This window comes from Haliotis rubra, unplaced genomic scaffold (genome assembly GCF_003918875.1).
Source record: "Haliotis rubra isolate DU_JTF1 unplaced genomic scaffold, ASM391887v1 Scf898, whole genome shotgun sequence".
Lineage (NCBI taxonomy): Eukaryota > Metazoa > Mollusca > Gastropoda > Lepetellida > Haliotidae > Haliotis > Haliotis rubra.
The window spans coordinates 239,110-267,059 of NW_025767632.1; the positions used below are offsets into that span (position 1 = coordinate 239,110).

At 41.3% G+C, this 27,950-nt stretch overlaps 2 protein-coding genes and 1 long non-coding RNA gene across 3 annotated transcripts in view; 1 reads left to right on the forward strand and 2 right to left on the reverse strand.

Annotated features, from left to right (window-relative positions):
• The window catches only part of LOC124263755, a 41,968-nt gene extending 37,471 nt beyond the window's left edge, over positions 1-4,497 (reverse strand). The window contains exon 1 of the long non-coding RNA XR_006894927.1: positions 4,420-4,497. This is a non-coding gene — a long non-coding RNA (uncharacterized LOC124263755). The remainder of the gene's footprint in view (positions 1-4,419) is intronic.
• The window catches only part of LOC124263749 (multicystatin-like), a 56,261-nt gene extending 48,677 nt beyond the window's left edge, over positions 1-7,584 (forward strand). The window contains exons 12-22 of the mRNA XM_046698455.1: positions 1,265-1,318; positions 1,487-1,720; positions 1,875-1,928; positions 2,294-2,527; positions 3,010-3,063; positions 3,535-3,759; positions 4,136-4,189; positions 6,272-6,502; positions 6,807-6,926; positions 7,051-7,146; positions 7,396-7,584. Of these exons, the coding sequence (XP_046554411.1) occupies positions 1,265-1,318; positions 1,487-1,720; positions 1,875-1,928; positions 2,294-2,527; positions 3,010-3,063; positions 3,535-3,759; positions 4,136-4,189; positions 6,272-6,502; positions 6,807-6,926; positions 7,051-7,146 (1,356 nt within the window). The 3' untranslated portion in view covers positions 7,396-7,584. The remainder of the gene's footprint in view (positions 1-1,264; positions 1,319-1,486; positions 1,721-1,874; positions 1,929-2,293; positions 2,528-3,009; positions 3,064-3,534; positions 3,760-4,135; positions 4,190-6,271; positions 6,503-6,806; positions 6,927-7,050; positions 7,147-7,395) is intronic.
• Positions 7,585-12,562: 4,978 nt separating this feature from the next.
• Positions 12,563-27,950, reverse strand: part of LOC124263753 — a 67,636-nt gene continuing 52,248 nt past the window's right edge. Inside the window, 12 exon segments of the mRNA XM_046698460.1 lie at positions 12,563-13,754; positions 14,319-14,377; positions 14,982-15,072; positions 15,518-15,582; positions 17,097-17,216; positions 18,211-18,291; positions 18,654-18,750; positions 19,901-20,058; positions 20,678-20,791; positions 21,128-21,365; positions 21,368-21,416; positions 21,473-21,732. Of these exon segments, the coding sequence (XP_046554416.1) occupies positions 13,680-13,754; positions 14,319-14,377; positions 14,982-15,072; positions 15,518-15,582; positions 17,097-17,216; positions 18,211-18,291; positions 18,654-18,750; positions 19,901-20,058; positions 20,678-20,791; positions 21,128-21,365; positions 21,368-21,416; positions 21,473-21,732 (1,407 nt within the window). The 3' untranslated portion in view covers positions 12,563-13,679.

The following is a 27,950-nucleotide window of genomic DNA, read 5'->3' on the forward strand; positions in this document are numbered from 1 at the left end:
CCACCGTTTGGATTACTTATATGCAACAATTTATATTCCAGCACAAGTTAAACAATCTTCAGTTAAATGCCGTTCTAAATCTGCCCCAAATGGTTCCATGGACTCTACCATAACATTCGATTTCACACCCTTTATCGAAGCTTGTGAACGAACAAATGTAACCCAGTGTTATCAAGGTCCTTGCCCAAGATTACATAAATAGCAAATATCGCAATTTTACTCATATCTACACAGATGCTTCAAAACATTCCAGAACTGGTCATGTTGGAGAAGCTTTTTATATTCCAGGCCTCGGTTTATCCAAAGTATTTAGATTGAATGATCATCTGTCTGTATTTGCAGCAGATTTAACAGCTATACTCCAAGCTTGGGAAATGGGTGAAATATAATGAACACAAAGCAATACGTTTTACTAATTCGTTGACAGCTGTACAGGCCATTCAATCAGGTGCACAAGGTCAACGCTGTGAGACATTATATGACGGGGAAGTTTGATCTCATTTAACTGAACATAAGAACAACAGTTTGTTACATGTTTGCTTATAGGCCAGTTTGGGTAGTAATCCACCAGCTGTCGTCACAGTAAATGCGTGTCAATATATTATTAGTATTATTGTTTTGTCAGGATACTATTCCGTCATTCATTTTAATCGTCAGTTTATGGTCATTTCCGTTTTCCAAATCTGATGAAATATAAAATATATGTGTGATTTAATATTCCTTGAATTATTACATCTACAAAGCTGCTATGTCGGGTTTACGCAGTTGGAACTATGTTGACCAGCTGTCACGTTCCGACCGACAACACCGTGGAGTAATATTTTCATGCATATATTCCTGAAAAATGAACGATGTTCAGATAGTGCTTGTGATAGATGAACATAACTATTATGGTGATAGGATGAAAAATTAAAATTATATGGCGCTTGCGGGTTTTGAGATGTAAAATTCCCCTATATCAGGTATTATAACCAAGGCTTTCTTACTAAATTTATTGTACAATGTATGCAATAATAATATATGTCTTGGTATTTAACAAATGTGACAGCTTTTGGCATGGTAACAGAGGAATGGTTTCCGGAGGTCTGGGGCTACAATCAGCCACCGTTTACAAAATTATTAGTGGACAATAATTATAACATTAATTGTAAATGTGCATACCCAACTGCATTGTCGATTGCGACTTTTTTCAGGTATTGGTTTGATTGGTTTCTCCGTTTATAGGTTCGGTCGGATATTTCATTATCACTCGTGTTCATTTCAGGTGGTTGCCGGCATCAACTACTTCCTGAAGATCCGCGTGAGTGATGGAAGCCAGGTAGGTTTCATGTTAAACAAGGTGTCACTTAGTTGAGATTTCTTACAATTATTGAAATGAATGTGTTGCGTTTTGTAAATATATCTCATGAACCCACCATATTACTCTAGTTCAGGGTTAGTCCAGCCACGTGTCCTGATCGTGTGATGAATCATTATTTGTTTTCAGACTCAGATCTGTGATGTGACCATCTGGGACCAGCCTTGGACACAGATGACCCAGATGACCCACCATAGTTGTGTTAACGCCAAAAGGCGGGACATCGGGGTGCCCGGCGGTCTGTTCAACGCGGACGTCAACAGTACTGACGTAAAGAACATGGCCAACTTTGCCCTGGGCGAGCTCAACAGACTGCAGAGTGCACAGAACAGCATAGTAGAAGTCATCTCAGCCAAAACTCAGGTAAGGCCAATATGCTGTGTGTTAGTTGTAGTAGTGAACGTTATTATGTGTTGAGTAAATACAATTAAGAGGGTATCTCTGACATAAAAACAACACAGTCCTCAATGACGAGTCTTTAGTGTCCACCCTACACGGGTTTCTTCAAACGTTTCAGGTTGTTGCTGGAATGAACTATATCCTGACCATACGTCTGAAGGATGGGGACAAGGTGAGTCCTATTTCATTATGTATCAGATACATTTCAATACTGACCGTTTTTGAGGTGGCGTGCTTTATAATGCTGTGTTCCTGTTACCTGACCACTAGGCCTCTTGGCTGCTGTAAAACAAGACCTATATTGAGAAGCTGTCGAGTATTTCCAAGCTTTCTGAGAGGTACACAAGCAACGGTACACCGTACAGCTATATTTTTATGCTACACCTGTAACCTGATCATTAAGTTTCTAATGTACCATAACCCCGACATGTATTCTGAAGTTGGGGAGCAAAGGTACAAATTCTACGCTACACCTGTCCAGTTATATCATTGTGCTACACCTGTCACCTGATCATTAAGTCACCTGTCTACCTCCAGACCCAGATCTGCTATGTGAAGATCTGGTCCCAGCCCTGGCTCCACAGGAAGGAAATGACGGAGCACAGCTGTAGCCAGGTGACCAAGCGTGCTGGGGATCTTCTCGGAGGCGTCCACCCTGTGAACATCAACAGTGGAGATATCAAGCAAGTGGCAAAGTTCGCGGTCACGGAGATCAACGGAATTCAAGGGGCACAGAACTCTCTGGTCAAAATTGTCAAAGCCGGATACCAAGTACGTTAATACGTCACTGCTTATATAGCCCAGAATCCAGTTGAAGAACAATTTATAGACATCGGTTTATCACATAAGTGTATAGCAATGAACATGGGATATTTGGAACACGTAATATTTGGCCCGTGCCAACTGATCATGTTCTCAATGATGGTATGCAGTTTTCTATGCGTCTAAAGGTGAGGCCTGGCTCTGTAGACCCACAGTTATCCCCATATATGTCCACTCTGGGGTGATGTTAGACTCTCAGCTTCTTGACAGGCATTGTCCACTTGAACTTCTTTCAGTGGCATTTCTAGAAAATGGCAGAGGGGCAGAAAAGGACAAATCTTTATGAATGAACAACTTCTTTATTCAGGTGATGAATCAAGTTGTACATCCATAAATGTTTGTCCTGAAGTGTCCACTAAGATACATATTCATGAAGTCTTTGTTCTTTAAGTTCCTTGGCATTTACGTTTTCAAAAATGTTTTTATTTTAGACTGTCGGTGGTTTTACCTACATCCTTACCCTCCGCCTTCAGAATGGAAATAAGGTGAGCTAAGATTTGTACCTTGAACAACTGTTGCTCTCAATTGCTAATGTTTCAATTTATGTCACACATATAAATTTTCAGCTGTCGAATTTCATTAACTATATTAGATTGGTGGGTTAGCCTTGTGGTTTAAGCGTTCACTCGTCACGCCGGGTTCAATTCACCACATAGGTACAATGTGTGAAGCCGATTTCTGGTGTCCCCAGCCGTGATATTGCTGGAATACTGCTAAAGGCGGCGTAAAACTAAAAAAACGTACATATTCTTATCTGTGTGTGTGTATCATATACCGGTCATATCATTAACACATTTATCATTCCGTTCCCAAAGTGACACAAAAACGTGCCAAAACATTTTTTGTGTTTCTGTTAGGTTGCTATAGTTATTGGTTTAAGATTTCGCTCCAGCTAAGATATTTGTAGTGCGGCTCTAAAGATCCCCGACTCACCAACTTGTGCTGTACACCCTCAGACCCAGCTGTGTGAAGTGAGGGTATGGTCCCCAGCCTGGACAAGTGCAAGGAGGTTGACAGACCACCACTGCACCGAACAAATCAAACGTCAACTTGGAGCTTTTACTGACGCCGACGTCAAGGACCAATTCATCCAGATGCTGGCACATTACGCCATCCAAACAACAAACGCGCTGGACGGTACAAACAAAACATATGTTGAACTAATTTCTGCTAAAACCCAGGTACGTGTCAAAAACAAATAGCTTTTGTTATCTTTAGAAGATGCCAATCTGTCAGTGCAGATGGCACCATGGAATACGAAATTATGAGGATCTATTTCCTGGACTTATGAACAGATAAGCTTGTTTGATGTACGATGTCGACGCGTTGTTACTACAAACTACTAAAGTAGTTCACAGATTCATACACTTAGTAATATAAGGCCACTTCCATTCCGTGGAAGATGTTTTAGATCTATTGGACATATATTGTCAAACAACTTTGTGTCGAAGTCGATACATAAATGAGAAAGACATACTGACATCGAGGTTCAATATCTTTACTTCATACGGAAGGTGGGATTAATTTGAATGCTCATAATGAATCTCTCAACTTAAGGTTGTTGCCGGGACAAACTACTTCTTCAAGATCCGCGTTCGCCAAGGAACCCACGTAAGTGTATTTATAACTTGTCAATCCTCCTTCCACCCACAGGCGGATCCGGAGTGGGGTGCAGGGACGCCCCCAGTACTGCTTGGGTGTTTTTATCACATTTTAATTTGAATAAAAGCTGTACTGGTGACAACTTACTATTTTGGATAACAATACTTTGGAATATGTGTTTTTAAAAGAATCAATCAAAAGAGTACCCAAAAGGAGTCCCGAGATTTATTGTTACAAACTGACAAGGCATATAGAGTACTATATGGTACCAAGATTGATTGGTTACAAACCTATATCGCAATCTAATTGTGGAGTACTTACTATATGTTACAATGTACCAAGACTTATTAGTAACAAACCTACCTGGCCATCTCGTCGTGTTGCAAGGAACACAGAGTTATTGGTTACAAACTGACAATGCAATTTCATTGTGGAGTACTTACTATTTGTTACAATGTACCAAGACTTATTATAGTCTGTTTGCAGTGAAAACAAAAAAGTAAATCAGATTAAGTGAAATTAAGATTGCGAATCCTCATAATTTTACCTTGCCAAATGAACATTAAATCTCAGAATTTTATTCAACTTAGGATAAAAGTTGTTTAACAAACGATCATAGATTCAAATCGCTATTATTGGTTTGTATTACAAGGGGGTAAGCGCAGTAGTTGGAACAGTGAAACAAATGCACGTGCTGTACGTGATGAGCATTAACTTAGACCAACCCTACTTGTTCTCGGTGTTTCATCTAATGTGCATACCCCCTTGTAATACAAACCAATAATAGCGGTTTGAAACTATGATCGTTTGTTAAACAACTTTTATCCTAAGTTGAATACAATTCTGAGATTTGATGTTCAATTGGCAAGGTAAAATTGTGAGGATTCGCAATCTTAATTTCGCTTTAATCGATTTTCTTTTTTGTTTAAAGTGAAATTCATCGGTACCTTTTCACTGCAAACAGACTATAGTAACAACCCTCCCAGGCAATCTCGTCGTGTTACAAGGAACAAAGATTTATTGGTTACAAACTGACAATGCAATCTCATTGTGGAGTACTTACTATTTGTTACAATGTACCAAGATTTATTGGTTACAAACTGACAATGCAATATCATTGTGGAGTACTTACTATTTGTTACAATGTACCAAGATTTATCGGTTGCAAACCGGCAAGGCAATCTCATTGTGGAGTACTATATGTTACAATGTATCAGGATTTATCGGTTGCAAACCGGCAAGGCAATCTCATTGTGGAGTACTATATGTTACAATGTACCAAGATTTATCGGTTGCAAACCGGCAAGGCAATCTCATTGTGGAGTACTATATGTTACAATGTACCAAGATTTATAGGTTGCAAACCGGCAAGGCAATCTCATTGTGGAGTACTATGTTACAATGTACCAAGATTTATAGGTTGCAAACCGGCAAGGCAATCTCATTGTGGAGTACTATATGTTACAATGTACCAAGATTTATAGGTTGCAAACCGGCAAGGCAATCTCATTGTAGAGTACTATATGTTACAATGTACCAAGATTTATAGGTTGCAAACCGGCAAGGCAATCTCATTGTGGAGTACTATATGTTACAGTGTATCAGGATTTATAGGTTGCAAACCGGCAAGGCAATCTCATTGTGGAGTACTATATGTTACAATGTATCAGGATTTATAGGTTGCAAACCGGCAAGGCAATCTCATTGTGGAGTACTATATGTTACAATGTACCAAGATTTATAGGTTGCAAACCGGCAAGGCAATCTCATTGTGGAGTACTATGTTACAATGTACCAAGATTTATAGGTTGCAAACCGGCAAGGCAATCTCATTGTGGAGTACTATATGTTACAATGTACCAAGATTTATCGGTTGCAAACCGGCAAGGCAATCTCATTGTGGAGTACTATATGTTACAATGTATCAGGATTTATCGGTTGCAAACAAACAAGGCAATCTGGTTCCTAGTTAGGCAATGTGTGAGGTACTAGAAATTATGTGCACTGATGTACACACGTCTGTTTCATGGGAACTGTACGTTGACGTTACCATTATATACCCTGCTGCATGACATCTGTATGTCGTAACAGACTCAGCTGTGTGACATCACTCTTTGGCGGCAAGTATGGATGAACTCCATGGGTCACGTGACAGAACACAATTGCGCCACGGTGAGCAGAAGAAGCCTCGGAGGTGTGGATCCCACTCAGCTCTCGGCGCCATTGCAACAAGCTGTGTCGTTCGCAGAAGATGCTTTGAACGGGAAGATGAACAACATGTTCCGGTTTGTGGTGGAGAAAGTGGAAAATATCTCACAAAAGGTTTGCCCCATTACAATTCTTCCGGCTGGGATTTTGGAGACAAAATATTGCGATTTTTTTTCTTTGAAATGAAAATTATTTGAAAGATTAATTAAATTTCACAACTCATTTATGTTTAGGACATCAAACGTTTTAAAAATGTTTTAGGTCTCAATATTACCATCAATAGTTTACTACAAGATATCATTCTTTAAAAGAATCCGCCCCAGCCATCATCACACCCTTGATGTACGATGTATAACGAGATCACTTATCTTGTGTTAGATAGTGGTAGCTAATTGTCACAGAACTTGTCTCTCTATAGGCAGCGGTGGCTACAACCTACTCACTTGACCTTCACCTTGTATCATCCACTTGCCGGAACAACGGCAACTCCTACGGCAAAGGAATCACCGACTGCACCCCCAACTACGGAATGTTGCAGGTAATCTTACATACACATTTGTGCAAAGTTCTCAGCAGCAAAGTGAAAATATCATTCGTAAGTAATGATTAATGAGGATTTGTTATTTTGGCTGGTGCTGTTAGTGGTTGTTTGTCTGATGCAGCGCATGACGTGCCAGGTGACGGTTGTGTACCGGCCGTCGAGCAGTCGCAAATATAGCCTGGCCTCCGACAACTGTGGACAGATGCAACACGTCTAGGTAAGCAGAGCAGTTTTCAGTGTCCCTTGCTCCAGGTCAGAAATGATAAAACTGCCATAGATAAGCACTCCTTCTGAACAGAGGAGCGGAACATTCGTGAGATGAACACATTTTCTGCCAGACATGTATTCACAGGTTCCACCGTTATCATTATTAGCCTGTCGTAGATTCTTTAAAAAAATGTACAATTTTAATCCCTGCACATCCGATAAGGATTTGAGGTTTAAAGTTATTCTTTTTAAATTTCAGGCTTGAGTCCAAAGTGGTAAACCAGTCGACCAAATATAGTTGTTATCGGTGTCTCTCCAACCATCTTGTTTTAAACTGTTTTCATGCCATAACATGGTGTTGTTATTTTTTTTAATAGTTCATGTACATAATTTATTTAGACCATAAACAATTAACAATTTTGTAATAAACATATTTTTCTGTGTGAAATCCTCTTATTCAAATTTCAAATCACCTCCAAAAGAAGTTTTTTTTTGGTTGACCATGGTTAATGTCCAGAAAGGAATTGTATATTTCCATGCAGTGAAAAACATCCATAACAAAAATGCGGTCTCCCCATTCCCACTCCCAGGGACACAGTGAAGATCTAGGTTAGAATTGATCTTCAGCAACCCATGGTTGTCATAAGAAGCGACTCAGGGGATCGGGTGGTCAGGCTCATTGACACATGTCATCGTAAACCCAGTTGCGTAGATTGATGCTCATGATGTTGATCACTGGATTGTCTGGTCCAGACAGATGATTAACAGATCGCCACTATATATAGTTTGGCATGAAATGCATGTGGACCCGGGTTTTTTTAAATATCTCTTCATCCAATGATCCAATCGATCTCAAACTGTGCAAGTGGATGTTTTGTCAGACAACCTAATCACATTGTAAATCACCGATTTTATGCATTTGTATTAAAGAATCTGTCAACAAAATAAACAGCAGAACGCAGATTGCTTGCAGAGGGAGGGAGCCAATGACCTGTAACAGCGGCAGTGTTGGGTCATAAAGGTCAACGTTCGTCAATGTAGGTCAGCTATGCACGTGACAGGTACGAAGAGGTGTCACAGGTCGTGAATAGGGTAAGGTGGGTGCCAACTGTTAACCATCATACGGAGTTTGTTTCTCTGAGTTGTTCAACATTAACCACAAAACCCATTAGGGAGAATTATTCTGTAGGTTAAAATCTTTAAATTTGTAATGTTAATGTCATGTTTTTTTTATGCAGTACCTAAGTGGAAATGCATTTAAAGAACACAGAAAGTATATTTACACTAAATCATTAATCGGACCACCTATGGTTAGAACTCAACAACTGTTAAAGCCCCGGACACAAGAACACACACAATCATGCACACTCATTGAAGAAAAGATAGAATGAAGACAAAAGAGTTGTTTTGGTGTCGTTCACATTCCAAATTAAGCAATGCATTTCTAACAGCTTTAAGCATATAGATAGTTAATATTTATATTTTCATGATAATTTTATGTGAAATGAGTGTTTCATGTTACACTATAAGTCGTTGGAATTAGTCAGTGCTGTCATTGTTAAAAACAGTTATATTTCTTTGAGCTTATCTGGCTGAATACTATTATTATCTGTAAATATAACAACAGAATTAAACTTCATCAAGTTCACTCCATGCTTCCACAGAGGAGTCATCAGTGTCCAGACGAATGACAACTGGATTAACTGTCAGCTCCTTCAAGCCATCTTTGAGCCAGTACTCTTTCTCCACCTTCTTGACATGTTCAACACATGCATGCCAGGTGCAATGTCATGTCACATATAGCAGTGTTGAAATGTGCTTGACATCATTCAACTTGAATGATTGATTTTTCCGGGCCACTGAACTTTTAAGGTCTCCCCAGATAAGTTCGATTGGGTTGAGATCACAGTGGTACGGTGATAATCTCAAGGCCTTATGGCCGTGTTGGCGTAGCATGTTGTCAATGTTATATGTGGGTGGAGGTTTGTTAGGTTTAATCAAAGAGTACAACTGTGGTTTAGTGGCCTTAATTGAAAATTGTATATTGTTATTTGTTAGCCATTGCTGCATATCTGACTTCTTTGTATTGGAAGTTGGGCACCTATTGTTTGGATCTCGAACACTGTGATAGGGAGCATTGTCCATGACAACAAGACTTTTTGTAAGGCAGAGCTGGCAACAATTGTTCCTCAACATACTGTGTGAAAACCGTTGAGTTCATTTCTGTATGATAGTCCCTACCATCTGTGCTCTTTGACTGAAATACCAGATCACACCCAGGTAGGAATCCACGGTGGGAACCAGCATGAAGAACGATTAAACATTCACCTTTGCCTGTTGGTATTTTCCTACCATCACTGGGATCAGTGGGTAGCCACTATCTGGCAGCAGTATGGTTTGCATTGACCCAGGTCTCATCCAGATATAGGTTCGAACCCATCCTCTCTTGCCTGCTTAATTTCTCTCAGATAGTTACACCTTATTTTCACAATATCAGATCTCTCACACATTACAAGTTTCTGGTTTGCTACCTTCTTGTACTTGTATCCAAATTTGAGCAGTAGTTTGCTTAGCATAAACCTAGAAACATTAATGCCGTGATCCTCTGCAAGGATGTGTTTTAACTTTCTTGTGGACAGGTGTTCATTTCTAGCAAATAGCCGGTGAATGACATCTCTGATGACCCTGATGTCAAAAGAATCTAACTTTGGATGCCTACCTTTTTGTACAAGGTTTTGTTTCTTGGTTGTTGGTTTATTTTTCACAATTTTTAGCACGATGTTCTTTTTCATGCCAAGAGCAAAAGTTGTACGTTTCATGTAAACTATAGCTGGAACATTGCTGAGTGCTGCGGTAAACAGTGAGTGAGTATGACTTTACACCGCTTTTAGCAATATTACAGCACTATCACAGTGGGAGACACCAGAAATGGGCTTCACATATTGTACCCATGTGGGGAATCGAACCCGGTTCTTCGGCCTGACAAGCGAACGCTTTAACCACTAGGCTACCCCACCTCCCCGCTGGGTTAAATAACAAACAAAACTCAGGATATAGACGGTCGGTATTAGCTCCCCTTTGTGCTCTTAACTGGCAGCTTGAAGTACCTGTTCCCGAGATGGTGAATGCCCCCTGATTCAAGAACAAGAAAGGAATGCCACTCATCACAGTTGTGTGAGGTAACAGATGCCAATAGATTATTTTTGCTTTCCTTGTTTTAGTTAGCAGAGCAAAAAACATAAGTAGGGCAGATGTCTCAACGTAAATGTTGCATCAGCAGCCAAATTAGCATCGGAATTAAGGTCTTCAAGCTCTACAAAACCATCATCATGAACATTAGATGTGGTCCCCAATCATGAAAAGTAACATCCTCAAACTCTACAATACCATCCTGAACAGTAGAAGTTGTATTCGATAATATGGAGTAACATCTTCAAGCTCTACAATACAATCATGAACAGTAGAAGTTGTCTCCGATCATAAGAAGTAACATCTTCAAGCTCTACAATACCATCCTGAACAGTAGCAGTTGTCTTAGATCATAAGAAGTAACATCTTCAAGCTCTACAAAACTATCATGATAAACAGTAGCAGTTGTCTTCCAGAAGTAAGATTGAGAAGCTCTACAGAACTGCCATATTAGTGTATATTCACTTAGTCCATAGACGACACATCAATGCATTGTCCTGGTGGAACAACACACCTCTTCTGTGTTCCACATGTGGCCTTGATATTCTCATGCTGATTTGTGGAAGGAGTACAGCAGCCAACGTTAGCCTGCAGCCATATTGGAACTTCTTCTCTTTCGGATGCAGTTTGAATATATGGTTTAGTTATGTATCTCTTCTCCACCAAACGTGTTTCAGTGGGCGTTTCAGATGGTTGATGAAGAAGGTCTCCACGATTATGATACTGCTTCTGATGCAGACCTAGAAACACTGGTGGCCTGTGTTTTTCGCTTGATATTTTCCAGGCATGAAAAAGGTTGTGGAAGCTGCTGTAAATTACGTCCGATCTTGGCTGGCCCAATGTGAGATCCAGGTGTAAGAGTCTTCCCACCCAACTCATGGAAGGGTGTTCACCCCTTGGGATAGAGGATTTGGTACTGGAGGTAGACCAGAGACCACCTAAGGGACCATTCATAATTTATTTGGGGGAAAGAAAAGAAATAGAGTAAGGAAGAAGAAAGAGAAAATGAGGATGATTATTTAAGGAGGGGTCACCCACTTTGTTCTGGGAAGGAAGGGGGGGGGTGTCAGCAATTTTGAACACATGTACTAGTTTAATCATCATTTCTCTTTCTCCTCCTTCCCCCCCACAAATAAAAAAATTTATCTACTGTAAACGTACTTATTTTCGCGTGGTGCAATTTTCGCAGAATTGACAGTTTAGACTACTTCGCGCGGTCAATTATTCGCGCAATCAGTAATAGCCGAAACTGCCAGCTGTCTCTTTGGCCGCCACTAATAGCAGTGAAAACAAACAGAGTGGCTTAACCTGTCAGGCGGCGTTTATTGCTTACTCACAGGAAATCTCTATCTGTGAGATATACTAGTACACAGTAATCCGTTTACTCCCGGAAGAGATGAAAAACACATCAGTCTTATGTTCCGAATTCTGACGATTTGACGAATTAACTTTTACTGTATATGAAGCTCTTTGTGATTTCAAACAAGCCGGATTTTTGTGAATGAGATGATTGAGTGATAGTGACTATTCGCCTCATGATGTACTGGTGAATAAAATGTTAATGAATAAATAAAATACTGCTGTATTATTTCTTTCCGAGTCGTTTCACGGTAATCTGTTTTGTATCAAACCATCTGTCATGTGACCAATTTCCATGGCGGGCCACAACACACATTGCTGTTTTCGCTAATTCGGCAATGGGATTTGGCTGATTATTTAATTATGTTTTGGGAAATCCATTACAGCGAGAGTTAAGTATGATTCTTTATGCTACTATCAGTCGTCATTTTAAGATTCCCGTAGATTCCTGTCTTCAAACTTGAAGTGTTATGGTAACAACTCAGAGGCAAGCGTGGCTAGACTGAATGAATGTTTTGCGCGAAAATAAAACCTGCGCGAAATATAATACGTTTACAGTATTTTTATTATGAATGGTCCCTAACAGTGTATGGTTTCGGGACAGAAATATACAGCATGAACCCCCAAAAAAGAAGGAATGCTTTATTTAAAAAAAGGACCAATCCTAATTACCTTACTTAGTGAAAAAAATCTCTTACACTTTACACACTTACATAAAAATACATTCTAACAAAATTTATTCTTTACTTTAAAACACAAGTTGTTTGACATATTAGGTCCATCCTCTAATCAGGTTTCAGCATCACAACTAGTTCTCAACACAAATAGTTTTCATCCCATACATCACCACCAAAACTAATTCTTTCCAAAAATGTGCATGACAAAAACAAAAGACTTTAATCAATATTAAAAGCTGTGGTGTTTGGAAGTAATGTAAATAAACATGTTTTCAATGGTTAAAACAACTGTTGTCACAGCAACATTATCAGTGGTAAATATCTAACACTTCACAACAGTGCAGGTCCATAAGCAAAACTAAAAGTACATATCAAAATAACTGTTCTGGTTATAAATACCAAAATACATTTCAGAGTGGATGTTTGGTCTCATGAGATTTACACAAACTGGAGTACGAAGAACTGCAATACATACAAATGAGTATTTGATCTCTTTAATCAAAGGTATGTTAAAGATTCTTGATTAAATATGATGTTAGTCAAGGAACTTCCTGAAAAATGTGCAAAGAAAAAAGGATGCAGTGAAAACATAAATTTTCTGATTAAAAGGGGATTCAAGTGTTCCACTATAGTTCGCAAGAAGAAGAAGACAAGCAATTAAGCATGAGTCAGGATAAGGAAAATATAAATTTTCTTAAGTACCAAGTAGTGACCAAAATGTTACTTCAAACGAAAAGTTGGGATTAAAATATAAACCAGTGCAAATTTACAAAATATTGAAACATGTACAATCTCACTGTATATATGAGCAATATATATAATCGTGCATTTTGCTGTAAAGATAATATTCCTCCTCAAATATTATTCAATCGTCTGTGTAAAATGAAATATTAATATCAGGCATATAAAGTTTTTGGAAACCATGGTCATTGCACACAATGTAAGCTAAATTGTCAATCATAATGAAAGGTGCCTTAATTTAGAGAGATTCAGCATTGTTCATTTACCAGTATATCTGTTTCTAAAGGATGCAAAAAGTATGATTTACCTCCAAACATATCACATCCCCATGTGAGGCTCATGTATGCTACAAAATGTTACAATACAATATATACAAGTTTCACACCTCAACAAACAGAATATTGCAAGGTAATTGCTTTTTGAAATTCAGATCTGCTTTTAACATTCAGATCTATATATGTGCCCTTTTCAGTGAGAATCATATTTTCCAAATTACAGTATTTCCAACATGTTTTCCATTTTATTCTGTGTGTTGTGGTGCAAATATCGCAGATCTGCAGCTAGAGGTGAGGCATCTTTAGTTGACTACAGCAGATGTGCACATTGTGTTGAGTCCGCACACGCCACCGCCTCGGTACACAAGGTAGTACCCCTGGAAGAAATAAACAGTATCACAGGGTTGGTAACACTAGGGTCATTATCTAAAAAACAACATAGGATTCACTTATAATGTGTGTGTGCATGCGTGCGTGTGTGCACACAGATCCCAGGTCACAAATCAGTTGAAGTTAAGTAACGTTGGTCACAGAGAGTTGTTTTAGGACTTTTGTCCTGCCCCTCAACAAAGCACACAATGTGGTATCACCTTTGGCAACTGAGTTTATTCAAAACTGCCTCTGTTCACCCAGGAGAAAATGGGTACCCGGTAGGATGTCATATGACTACTAACCTTCTAGCATCTCACAAGCAGCTTGGGTTATCCGGGTAATAATGTCCATTAAGATGTATGCGCTTAGAGCATGCCTGTGTGGCATGGAGTACAGGTAGTGGAGTACATGTAGCACACCATAAGTATGAAACAAAGATACCTTCTAACCCCTTGTCCGTCGCGATTTTCTTATCTGAGAAAGATTTAATTTGTGACAGGCAGTGTAGATATTCGTGATGAGATGTGTTAGTTCAGAATGGCTTGCTATACTATAGGACAAAGCCGTACCTTCTCTCCCCAGTCTGGGCCCCAGCTGTTCTTCACGATCCAGTATGGTTCACTCCCCTCTGTAACATTGAAACACCTGCTCACATCTCAAACATTGAAACACCTGCTCACATCTCAAACACTGAAACACCTGCTCACATCTCAAACACTGAAACACCTGCTCACATCTCAAACATCGAAACACAGTAGAACCACCTCACATCTCAAACATTGAAACACAGTACAAGGTAGTACAACCACCTCACATCTCAAACATTGAAACACAGTACAACCTGCTCATATCTCAAACATTGAAACACAGTACAACCTGCTCACGTCTTAAAAATTGAAACACGGTACAACCAGCTCACGCTTCAAACATCAAAACACAGAACAACCAGCTCACATCTCAAACATTCCATACACAAGGCTACATTCTGACAAACAAAACCTTATTGATGATGATCTTCATCAGTACTTTTGTTTCTTAACACATACATCAATGTTAACATATTACTTAACAAAGCGATGCATGTCTATCTGGAATTGTTTTAGATCCTAACACCTCAAAAATACTACTTTCCAATATTTTATATATTTATCATATTACATCTAATTGGCAGAGATCCAAACTTGTGGAACTGGTACTATGAGGTTACGGTTCATATAGACATGTATACTGACCAACACCATATCCCACAATGAGGACACCATGGTCGAGGGACGTGGGGTTGCAGAAGATTTCCCAGGGATGAGAGATTCCTCCGAAGTAGAACTGAAACATATGTTTGTATTCACTAAAGGCACTGTGTTGTCACTATCAGATCCAGTTGTCCAATCAAATATACTACATTTACAGGAAGTGGTTTGTTACAGAATAACCTGTGACTATCTAAATTTTCTAATGACTGACTGACTGACTGAGTTTAGTTTAGTTTTACGCGCTTTTAGCAATATTCCAGCAATATCACGGTATGGGGACACCAGAAATGGGCTTAACACATTGTGCCCATGTGGGGAATCGAACCCGGGTCTTCGGTGTGACGAGCCAGCGCTTTAACCACTAGGCTACCTCGCCGCCCCAAATTTTCTAATGACAATTGGTCAGCGACACTGGAAACACCAAGGTGTTTCAAATGAAAGTTAAACATGACAAATATTGTTGCATCTGAGTACAACATTATTTTCTTCCTGCTAAGTTTTAACAATCTTGTCTTTACCTGCATAGCATTTGCATTGATTCCGATGGAGATGGGTCCATTTTGAGCCAGCCATGAAGCCATGTCTGTAACAATATAACATATATATCCAGGGCAATATTCAGGATAACCCACACCACACAGGCTAGATTGGAAGATTGATTGATCGATTGATTAACACAGAACTCAGCAATATTCCAGCTAGATGGCGGTGGTCTGTAAATAATCAAGTCTGGACCAGACAATCCAGTGATCAACAGTATGAGCAACCAAGTCATTGAGCCTGACCATCAAATCCCATTAGTCGCCTCTACGACAAACATGGATTTTTCACGGGTGTCACATGCTAGGACTGACTGACTGTGGGGAATCAAACCCGGGCCTTCGGCGTGACGAGCGAACGCTTCAACCACTAGGCTACCCCACCGCCCCGTCACATGCTAGGAATACTGATAGCCATTCATATGGAAATCAAGGATACTAGCACCTGAGCACTTGTTTCAGCATGTGCCTCTTGAAACAAATTCCAAACAAACTGTGCATAGTGCTTCCTTTTATGGTCAACATACTGCATCAGAGTATAATAATTCACACTGGACATTTGGTCCTATCTTTATGCATACGGATTTAACCTGCTCTTGTAGTGAGTGAGTGAATTTTGTATTATGCCGCCATTAGCAATATTCCAGCAATATCACAGCGGAGGCGCCAGAAACGTTCTTCACACATTGTACCCATGTGGGGAATCGAACCTGGGTTTTCAGCATGATGAACGAATGCTTTAACCACTAGGCTACCCCACCGCACCTCCTGCTCTTGTAACAAACATGGAGTACTAATGACATTGATGTTCGCTGCTTTGTTGGTTGTAAAATACTGTACTCTGTGATATAACAAATATATGACAGCTGTTTCTAAAATGATCAAGTTTGAACCATATAATCCCGTGATGAAAATAGTTAGTATTGACCAACACAATTGATATGATACATGTAACATACATGAACCAGGTCTGTGAGCCTGGCCATCTGATCCTGTTAGCCGCCTCTTACGACAAACAATGTGCTCTCTTATAACAAGCATGGTTTGCTCAAGACAAACATCAGCTTCAATGATCTGACATTGATTAGTTGATTATCCGGTGACATGGCCACTGATTTGGAGGTTATAAAGTGACCTTTACCGACACAGTTTTTGACAAGTGCAAAATCTGATGAATCAGCTGAGCTAGATCCCCAGCTTGGTTTCAAACAGCCAAATAATCAGGACACAGAAAAGAGCATACATGGCACAACCTCTAAATCTGCCTATATTTGGTTTTAGCGAGTAAGTGAGTGAGTGAGTGAGTTTAGTTTTACGCTGCACTCAGCAATATTCCAGCTATATGGCGGCTGTCTGTACGTAATCCAGTCTGGACCAGACAATCCAGTGATCAACAGCATGAGCATCGATCTGCGCAATTGGGAACCGATGACAACTGTCAATTAAGTCAGCGATCCTGACCACGCGATCCTGTTAGTCGCCTCTTACGACAAGCATGGGTTACTGACCAATATTCTAAACCGGACCTTCACGGGTCTTGGTTTTAGCATTGGCTTACCATCTTCATTGCTGGAGATGTTGACAGCACCATTGATCTTGACTTCAACTTCAGATCGGTTGAAGGCACATTTCTCATCTTCAGCTTCATACTTGTATTCACTCTCTGTCTCCAGGCCACCTAGGTTGGAATAATACAAACTGTATCCACAATGCTTCTCTCAGCTGTTCCAGTTTATCAACACTTTGTAAGAGATGATCGTACCATACACCATTCCTAAGTCCATGTCTATACTTGAGCCAGACATTTCGTTGCACAAAGAAAATAATACCAAAACTGAGTACACCGGAACCCCATGGATAACCCCCCTCAATTCTACTCAAAATCATATTTCATGGACAGGCAGTATAGGAGAAATGTTCCATCAACGATGAGACCCATTCAGGTTTTAATAAAGATTAGAGAATGTTAAACCGAGGGAGCAGGAATTTCCCTCCTCAGTCACCTCTTACGACAAGCATGGGTTACTGAAGACCAATATTCTAACCGAGACCTTCACGGGTCTTGGTTTTAGCATTGGCTTACCATCTCCAGGAGGGAGGGAGGAGGTATTTCCCTCCTCCCACGGTTTTACATTCTCTACTAAACCGAGGGGAAGTGTTTTCCCTAACATATAAACCGTCAATGATGGATAATTATAATGTAGATGATCATTTAATGAAGCAACATAACAATAACTGAAACGCAAGTAAAATCAATTTAATGACAGTAACTATTAATAGATAATTCAACCCCTATGTCTTCGTTGGCTCAGTGGCTGTGAGGTAGAGCGTCAGCTTATTAACCTGATAGATGCGGTTCTGATCCTGCTTGAGAAAACATTTGCACTTTGAAATTGATCTTGGACAATATTTTTCAATTGATTTCAAACACTCATATATCATTTGAATGTTGATGTTCATATAGAGTCATATAGAAAAAATAATTACATAAAGTAAAACCTGGGAAGAGATCTTACTTACAAAAAGTAAAACCTGGGAAGAGTCGTTACTTAAAAAAAAGTAAAACCTGACAGCAAACAAAAACCTCAAATGCAGTTATTCCAGGAAAACAAGAGATGCTTAATATATAGTGAGAAGCACACTTCAGGTTATATTGAAAGTTAACCACTTACCCAGTTTCATGATAGACATGTAGGCATTAGAAGGTAGTCCACCATTACATCCCTCGTCCAGCTTGTCACAGTCAACCAGCTCTGCAAACAAAGGGACAATCAGGTTCATAGCTATGGCCAACCAATAAAATCTCTACTGTAGTTCAACTGGAACTGTTGTCATGTGACAGTGAGTGAGAGTGAGTCACAGCAGGGGACACCAGGCATGGGCTTCACACAGTATACCCACGTTGGGAATCGAACCGGGGTGTGACGAGTGAACGCTTTAACCACTAGGCTACCCCACTGCACCCTTCAACTGTATGATACTGTCTAACTACTCAAAGCCCAAACAATAAGAGCATGGTGGCCTACAGTCTGCCTGTGCGTTTGTATGTAAGGCCACAGCGGCCCTATTCAGTTTCTGAATAGTGTGAAGCTCCACCATTCCATGACCCTGTTACCTTGTTCTGAGAGGGATATGAGCTGTCCTTTCTTGATCTTCCATTGTCCCTCGATGTTGCCAGTGGTGGAGAAAGCCCAGCAGGACCCACACTGTCCCTGAAGACAAAACACAACAACTCTTTCCAACATGTGAAAACAGAAAAACATTTGTGACATGTGAAACTTCTCTTAACCCCCTGGATGCCTAGTTTATTTACTCACATTTTCATAAGATCTGAAAAGTGAGCATTGCGGTTATGTTACAGGACAAAAAAATTATGCTTCTCTATGACATCAAATGATGACAGAGAGGTTAGGGGGCAAAACTCCGCTATGCCTTGTGCTAGGTTATTATTACAAAGGTCACTTGGAGGGAGCTTGCTGAGGATAAGGACACTATAACTTTATGATGTTTTGTTAATGGTGAACCAAACATCTACAATGAAAAGATCCACTTTAACCATATACATTTTGACAGTATCACAAATTATAAGAAACGATTAAGAGATCACGAGAAAGGATGTAATAGCCATTCTAAAGTGTAAATTAATTCTTACTTCCCATATTCTCCTGTTTATGAAGATGTATTTTGACAGAAAGTAACAGGCATCTCATGACCCCGCCTTTGCGAAACATTTTGACAAATTTATCTAAAAAGCTGTTAAACATATTTTCAAAAACATACCACCCTATTCTAGGTTTATTGGCAACATTTCAGAATTGATTTGATGAAAGACAGGTAACAGTGATCACTAATATGCTGTTTTTTTTATCACTGGATTGTCTGGTCCAGACTTGACTATTTACAGACCGCCGCCATATAGTTGGAATATTGCTAAGTGCGGCGTAAAACTAAACTCACTAACTCACCTGGTTCATAATTTACGAACATGCAATAAGATATTTTCCATGATCATTACCCGTATCATTTGGAGTGAGTGAGTCAGTGTTCTGTGCCCAAATTACAAATATGATAGTTTGGAACATGCTGAGATTTGTTACATCTGAATGTTACACAGATAAATAGAAGTAAGTCCTCCCTGTTGACTGGTAATTGTCATATTTGTGGTATGATTTGTTTCAAGTTAATTTCTGTCCCGTTGTTCAGTGCTGTTGGCGCAATACTCTTCCCAAATGACACAAGAATCCAAAGAGATTCGGTACAATCAACACAAGATTGTTTTCATCCTGAAGACTTATGGTGGGTATGTCCTATCCTCAATTTTACTCCTAGGTGATGTCCTACCTGAGATGAGGAAAGAATTACCTGGTTCTTTACAGGTGTAACAGCACCTTTATCTCTCCAGTCAAAGGCCTTGGGGGCAGTACCACTGGGGATTTTGGCTTTGTTCATAATAGACGCTCCATGGTTGGTCATCTTGTTCCATGTTGTCTTGCTTAGGTACTTCTGTTTGAATTCCTCCTCTGCCAATGGTGGATAATACAGAAGATATAATGCATACTACTGGAAAACAAGGATAAGTTGGACCAGCACAGAGAACGCATTTACAAGAAGTAGGCAGTGCACGGCAATGAGCAAACTCATTTGGTTTGTGAAAGGTAGAGCAGGTGTAGGCTACTGGATGTGCAGTGCATGATGATGAAATTGATTCCGTGCGTAGCTGCTTGCACACCTTGCTCAGAAGACTCTCATGTGGTCGGTGTAGCAAGTCGGACAACCTGGGACCCTTCGGCTTCACAATGGCAAGCCAGTGTGCGGAACTCATACATGCTAATACGGACCAATTGTCAGGTCTGTGCTTAACTTATCCTTGTTTGCCAGTAATACAACATAAATACTGTACTAAACTGAATATGGTTTGTCAGCAATATTCCAGCTATATCAAAAAAAGATCATGTTGTTGCGCAAGAAACCAGCATATATGAAAGCAATCAATCCTAGCTTTTAGACCAAAGGAAACACACTCAGTCAAGTCTTGGGCTTGGCTCCCAGAGTCTCTCAATCGCTCTTTAGGTTCTCTGACCTTTGTTACCATAGTGCACACACATTTTAATAATCAATTTCGATGGAACTGATTCTTACGTGTAAGGTCTGCAAATTTGGTAGCACCATATACTGCTGTTCCTAATTCAGTCTCATTCAGCTTACGAGCAATTTTCATGTTGTCACAGAAGATGGCAAATCTCTTGGCCTCCTCTGAAATATTAATAAAAAATCAAATACATCTGAGTATCTAACAGTTGAAAGAAAAGACATAATGAGGAGAAACAAGTAACCAAAGACGTTTACCATATACACAGGATTTGGTAGGGCTGAATGAAAAATAACAGAGCTTTGTTTAATTTTAGTTTCTAAAACATCTCTTTCTGCTGTCATCATTTACAGCTGTATTCCTGTTATATCACTGCAGTGTGTAAATAACCGAGTCTTGGCCAGACAAAACGATGGCTGAACACAACCACTCTTCTGAATATATTTCTGCCTTCTAATGCACTATTTAATGCTTTTACATCTAAAGGGATTGATCCCTACCGTCTTCAGTATTGTAGACCTTTCCATGTTTGATCATGAAGTCCTTGAAGTGTCCTCCATGACAGAGGTCATGACCATCTCCTCCCAGGTTGCCACGTCCATGTTTCTGAAAGTCGTGGTCGTCTCCTCCAATCAGAGGCTTCGTCTCCCCATGTTTCTGAAAGTCGTGGTCGTCTCCTCCAATCAGAGGCTTCGTCTCCCCATGTTTCTGAAAGTCATGGTCATCTCCTCCAATCAGAGGCTTCGTCTCCCATGTTTCTGAAAGTCATGGTCATCTCCTCCAATCAGAGGCTTCGTCTCCCCATGTTTCTGAAAAGTCATGGTCGCCTCCCTCCAATCAGAGGCTTCGTCTCCCCATGTTTCTGAAAGTCATGGTCATCTCCTCCAATCAGAGGCTTTGTCTTCCCATGTTTCTGAAAGTCATGGTCATCTCCTCCAATCAGAGGCTTCGTCTCCCCATGTTTCTGAAAGTCATGGTCATCTCCTCCAATCAGAGGCTTTGTCTTCCCATGTTTCTGAAAGTCATGGTCATCTCCTCCAATCAGAGGCTTCGTCTCCCCATGTTTCTGAAAGTCATGGTCATCTCCTCCAATCAGAGGCTTTGTCTTCCCATGTTTCTGAAAGTCGTGGTCGTCTCCTCCAACTGCATGTTTGAACGCTCCCAGTAATCCAGTCCCAATATGCTCCAGCAGAGGATGAAGGTCATCAGGTACATAATCTTTCTTCTGACGTTTCAATAAAATCTTATTGGTCAACACTTGTGCTTTGTCCTGGTTGGGGAGACCAAATAATGGGAGTGTCTTGTCAGGTCCAAAAAGTTCCTCTAGCCTTGGAGTCTTGTGCTTACTAAGGAGGTCCTTCAGCTTACTGGAAAGGTCATCCTTGAGTTGTGGCAGTGAGTTGCTCAGCTTGACACCGCCAACATAGGTTTCATGAGTTCATCAATCTTTGGAAGTTGGTTGGAAACAGGAGGTGGAACTGGCGTAGGTGCTGGGTCTTTCTGTTGAGAGAAATCACAATTGAGACTATGGCCATCTTGTTGCACTAAACAAGGTATAAAAGGTCTACTCAAATACAAATAGTGGAACATGAAGTGGAACATATATACTAGTCATATCACAATTAATTACTGTGTGTGATCAAAATCAAAAGTGTGTGATAAATAACAAAAGAGTCCCTACTGATCTTCAATCAAACATCTCTGAATGGACACATCTATGAATATAACACATGAAGAGACAGGAGCAGGATGCACCTCAGCAGGAAAGTACAACTTCACCTACATCTTTACATCGGTAAATATTTTCAATAGGGTCCATGTTTCATTATTTTGTTTACAAGTTTTAATGCACTTCATTAGGTATGACTTGCTCTATTACAAAAAAATCTTGACTATTGATAACATCATCTCAACAAGGCACAGATGCAAGTGACATGAAACGCTGAACCTGATAGGTCGATAGGATTGGCACAGAAGGGACATTACTCTAGTGGTGGAAATTCGATTGAGTCCGGAAATTCCAGCTTACTTTGGCACAATGGGAAAATGGACCTTTTGTCATCATTTAACTCACTTACTTAAAGAGTAAAGATGATCAAATAACATAATGATATATATACAGCATAGCAGATACTCAAAATGTCACTTACGTTTTCATCAGGTCAGAGTTCAACCCCACCACAAAGCACATTAGAATTGTGTTTTTTCATACTATAGTGAATGATATGGAAGTTAAGGAAACTTGACCCCTTGGAGTCAGGATGCACAAAAGTTAAAACCATACATTTTTACCTCTGTTTTGATAAGTAGCTCAAAGATAAGCTTGCATAGTTTCATTCATGAAACTTAAGTAATTTCTGAGAAAACTTGTCCCCATGGCAGACACAATACACCAACTAACATGGATCAAGGTCTGTAGCAGTGGAACCTCAATTTATGGCACCAATTTTTGACCCAGTTATGCCAAGTTGACAAGCATCTCTTCAGTAGACTGAGAAAATCTGTCCCTATATTCCCTCACTATTCACTAAGCATGGAGCAAGTGCCTAACTTTGTTAAAATTATATGACAACACAAATTTTATAACTCATGAGATCCGGACTAGTAACATCATTCTGATAGATTTTATTTCTCTAACTTAAGTGTTCAACAAAATGGTCTCCATAAAGAAGCAGATGGGAAGACAGATGGACAAACTCTGCCCAGTGCAATAAAAGCTGGTCAAATCTGAAAATGCATCTTCCATTCATTTTGGGGGAATAAAATGACATATCAGGATAAAAAATTAAAAAATAATATCCATTTATTGATACAGAGTATACCATGGAAAAAAATCAGAAAAATTGAGGAAATTGGAAATTTTAAATATAAATTGTATATTTATATACTTATCCTATCTCACGGTATCTCACAGTATGCACTTCTCTCTCTTGATTCGACACTGAGTGGAATGATGTAAACTTTTTTCCCTTGGCCTCTCTTGTCCATCCGCCAAAGCAGTCCATGCTACCTTCATTATAAGACAGCTTCCTAGTTGTCATGCAAAGCATGCGGCATGCACCACTATCTCCGAATCATCATTCTCAATCTTGGAGCCACTGGAATATCAATCTTGGAGAATCTGCGTAGCAGGGAGGATGGGCGGGAATCCGTCGCGTGAGATAGGATAAGTATATAAATATACAATTTATATTTAAAATTTCCAAATTTTTAAACTTATCCTATCTCACGGTATGCACTTATCCCACGGTCGGACGGCGCTACGCAGATACCCTGTGTCTTGTCAGTGCGAACAGTAGACTGGAAACAACCGTAGACAGCGATGCACAAGGGAGGCCTGTTATGACTAGCGCAACTCTTACGCTTGTGACAAGTTCCTCTGAACTCCTTGGCTTACTAAGCACAATGTCTCCCAGGGAGATGGGTGCTCCCGAGCGATGTCGTGTTCGGCCGCAACCTCCGGAGAAGGACGCAGCTCAGCGAGAGAGGATGTCACTTCACCACGATTTTCAAGGTACCACCATAAATTAAAGTCATAGACAATAATTGGGCCAGCCCCTGCTTCGAGAAGACCCCCACAGACAGCGACCAGGGGCAGGTGAAAGAGAAGCACAACTCGGAAAACTCGCAGTTTTAACGTTCAGTTCCAGTCAACATCAAATTGACCCTCACTTCTTTACATAAGCTTAGTCAAAGGATGAGCCTGGCAACTTCGGGAGTCGGAACGCAACGAAATCCACTGGGAGTGACACACTTCACTGATGTATTTGCTTCGAAAAGTAGAGGTCAGGAAACGTGAAATGACGAACCCTTCCACATCGATACAGAATATCGAGCTCCAGATTCGTCCAACCACCGAGGTGGTAGTATCTCCGTGTCTTAGTATAAAACTTTGTAAAGTAGTTCTAACCCATAGGCAATCAAAACATAAGACAGACATCAAGTTCAGACTTATATTCAGGAAAGTACAGGGAAGCAGCAACCGCGTGGGACTGTCCCCTATCTGCGTTGTTGGGCCGTAGACAGCTGTTGTGCGAGAACAAGGGGTCCAATCTGGTACAGGCCGTGGACGTCCTTGACTGTGAGGTCCCGAAGGCAGTGGGAGGAGAAGACCGAGTCAGATCGCCAGAAGCATCCTTCCATAATGGCGTGTAGAGAGCAGTTACTATGCAGAGCCATCGTAGATGCTAACGCCCGTGTCTCATGTGGATTAGAAGCTGTCGGGGACTGTAACCCAACGAAGGTGTAAGCCCGTAGGATGGTGGCTCTCATCCAGAAGCATAATGTGGTGCGAGACACTTCCGCCCTGGATGTTGAGGACAACGGAATGAAGAGGTGTTTGAGGAGATGGCGGCGATCTTTAGAAGCAGCAAGAAAAATCTTCAAAGCCCTAACAGGGAAAAGCTGCAGGTCTTCATTGTCATGCGCCCAAGGATCGTGGACAATGGTGGGATGGTAAAAGTACGGTCGGGTTGTCCCGGCAAATTATTCTTCACTACGAAATCCCAACGAAGACCGAGGAAGACTTTGCCATGCTTCTTCCATTCAAACTGGACTCTGTTAACGTCCAAAGCGTGGAGTTCAGAAATCCGAGCAGCTGTAGCCAAGGCCACAAGGAAAAAGGTCTTGAGATCTTCTGGAGCTAAGGGTTCATAGTTCACCAAGGCCAAAATGAAGCAGCACCACAGATAAATCCCATGCAGGAGGTCTAAACCCTTGAGCTTTAGACGACCGCAAAATGCTGAAGAAATTCAGCGACTATTTGAGGTGAAGTAGAAATGGGAGATGTAATGCCTCTGGATGTGCAATATCCCTCAAAACACAGGGATATGTGGCACTGATCCGAGTGAGGGTGTAACAGTAGGTCATCCCGATCGGGAAGAGGAACTGGGTTTAGGGCTGCGAGCTGTGCGAGATCAACAAACCAACACCTGGCCAGTAAGGGGCGACCAAAAGCAGTAGACTCTGTCTGGTCGCCCGGAGTTTCTGGATGACTCTAGGTAGAAGAGCCAAAGGGGGGAAGGGCGTAAGCATTGAGCCCCTCACATGAAATCGCCAGAGCGTTGAGATCCCACGCTAGTTGGTCTGGAATCGGTGAGACAAACTTCCGGAGCTGATGGTTGAACCACGTGGCGAATAGGTCAACTTGGGACCTTGATAACGGGAAGACCAGTTCCCGAAAGGTCTGTGGGTTTAATTGCCACTCCGTGGGAGAAGGCTGATTGGAGCAGGACAGCGCGTCTGCACTGACAATCCTGACTCCAGGAATGTATCTGGCTCGGGCATCAATGGTGAGGGAGTCGATTAGATGGAAGAACCAAAGCGCCAGCTGAAGAAGGTTCGCCGAACCTGTCAACCCGAGATGGTTGATGTACCAGACGGCTGTGGTGTTGTCTGTCTGAATCAGCAGGGAAGACTCCAGAAGTTCCATCGCCCAATGTCGGAAGGCGAGAAGAACCGCCAAGAACTTGAGTTCGTTGATGTGCAAGTCCCGTTCTGCGGACGACCACAGTCCGGCCGTCTGATGATGAAGAAAGTGAGTCCCCGACCCGTGAGGGATGCGTCGAGGAACAATGATGAGTCGACATGAAGGACAAGATTCTGCTCGTCTAGCACGGCTGAAGCTGAAGCTACCCTCTGGTAGTTGGGGCTTGAGCTGATGTCAGAAAGCCTAGCAGCTGCCACTGAGATAGCACTGGAGGAATGCATTGCGGGGTCATGATGCACCTGTCTTGAAGGGCGAACATCCTCCTCTGACAGGTGTCGAACAATGTATCGATGACGTGGAGTCTCTGGATCGATGTTAGCTTCCATACAGCAATGTACACTAGCCATCCTAACTGCCAGAGCAGCATGGTGGTGAACTACAGTTAGCGTCGAAGTACTATCAGATCCTGTTGTGCCTGGATGTGCAATCATCAATGTAGCTTCGAAGATGACTGACTGACTGACTGAGCTTGGTTTTACGCCGCTTTTAGCAATATTCCAGCAATATCACGGCAGGGGACACCAGAAATGGGATTCACACATTGTAAGCTTCGAAGATGAAGTTGACTTCTGTAAGTGAAGGCTTGAGCTTTGGTGAGGAGACCAAGCGACTCTTGCCACTGATGAAGGGGTATCTCCTGACAGAGTGCTGAATGTGGTAGATTTGGCAAAATGGAGATTGTCAGTCAATCTACAGGAATGTGTACATTGTAAACGGGTGTAAAGGTCATATGATCGGCAATCTGTGTGAACATTAGTTCACCAAATGAAGTGTTGGTCCGCTGGATGGAGTGATAAATGTAGTAGACTAGATGCATGGGGATCGTGAATCTATCTACCGGAATGTTCGCAAAGTTGTTGGAATGACGACGGTAAAAGAAGACCGGCGACCCCAGGAACGTTCGTTGGGAAGACGAAGGCAGTAAACAAGTGCCTGGGGACTGCAGTGACCTCTGAATGGAGGGTTTCGGCCAAAGTAGAAAACCCGAGTAACCCAAGTTGAAGAGTTCTGGGACGTTTCTGTCTAACACCCTTGGTATGCTGTCTCTCTCGGCTGGCTGACAAATCCCAACATAATCACTCTTACCGGGAATGGCACCGTTCATCGTCACTGGCGATTAAAAGCTGGGGTTATTATCCGCTGTGTAGGACCAAGACAATTCTGTCAGTGCACTTCATAGTCACTCTCAACATCACAATTCTCCGACCGGGGTCGGTTCAGTGATCTGGATCGGCGAGGTAAGTTCTGGAACGGTACTGTGATCTGGTTCTGATGCGGGGAATCGGTTCGGCCTGATGAACTGGTTCGATGATGAGGTTCAGATCGGTCTGCCAAACTAGTACGGGGATGTTGTTGTTCAGACGAACGAGATGAGCCATTCCTTGCTGCAAAAACAGTTCGGCCATGTCGCGGCAAACCAGCCTCTTGATGCATGGATAAGTACGGCAAACCATGACGGGAAAACAGGACGATCTGTCTGGGAGACATCCCTGACAAGTAGGGTAATCTCTGATGAACCAGTAGACTGGGAATCTTCCGTGTTGGAAGTTGTACGAGACAACACTGGGGATTCGCCGTAAAACGGATTTGATAGATGTGGGCGAAACGAGATTTCGAGCAGGTCGTTTTGGCAAGAAAATCTGATGATTGGTAGGCGGTTGATGCCAACGGTTGGGTGAACCATGTTTCTTCGACGAAGAAGAAAACTAGGAGAGTTCGGCGCATAACCAAGAGATGTAGGATCTGGCGAAAAGTGTTCGTAGAAAGCTGATTCGTGGGATGCCGTTTTGGTGAATGTTGATTCGTGGAATGCCGTGTTGGTGAAATCTTCCGTT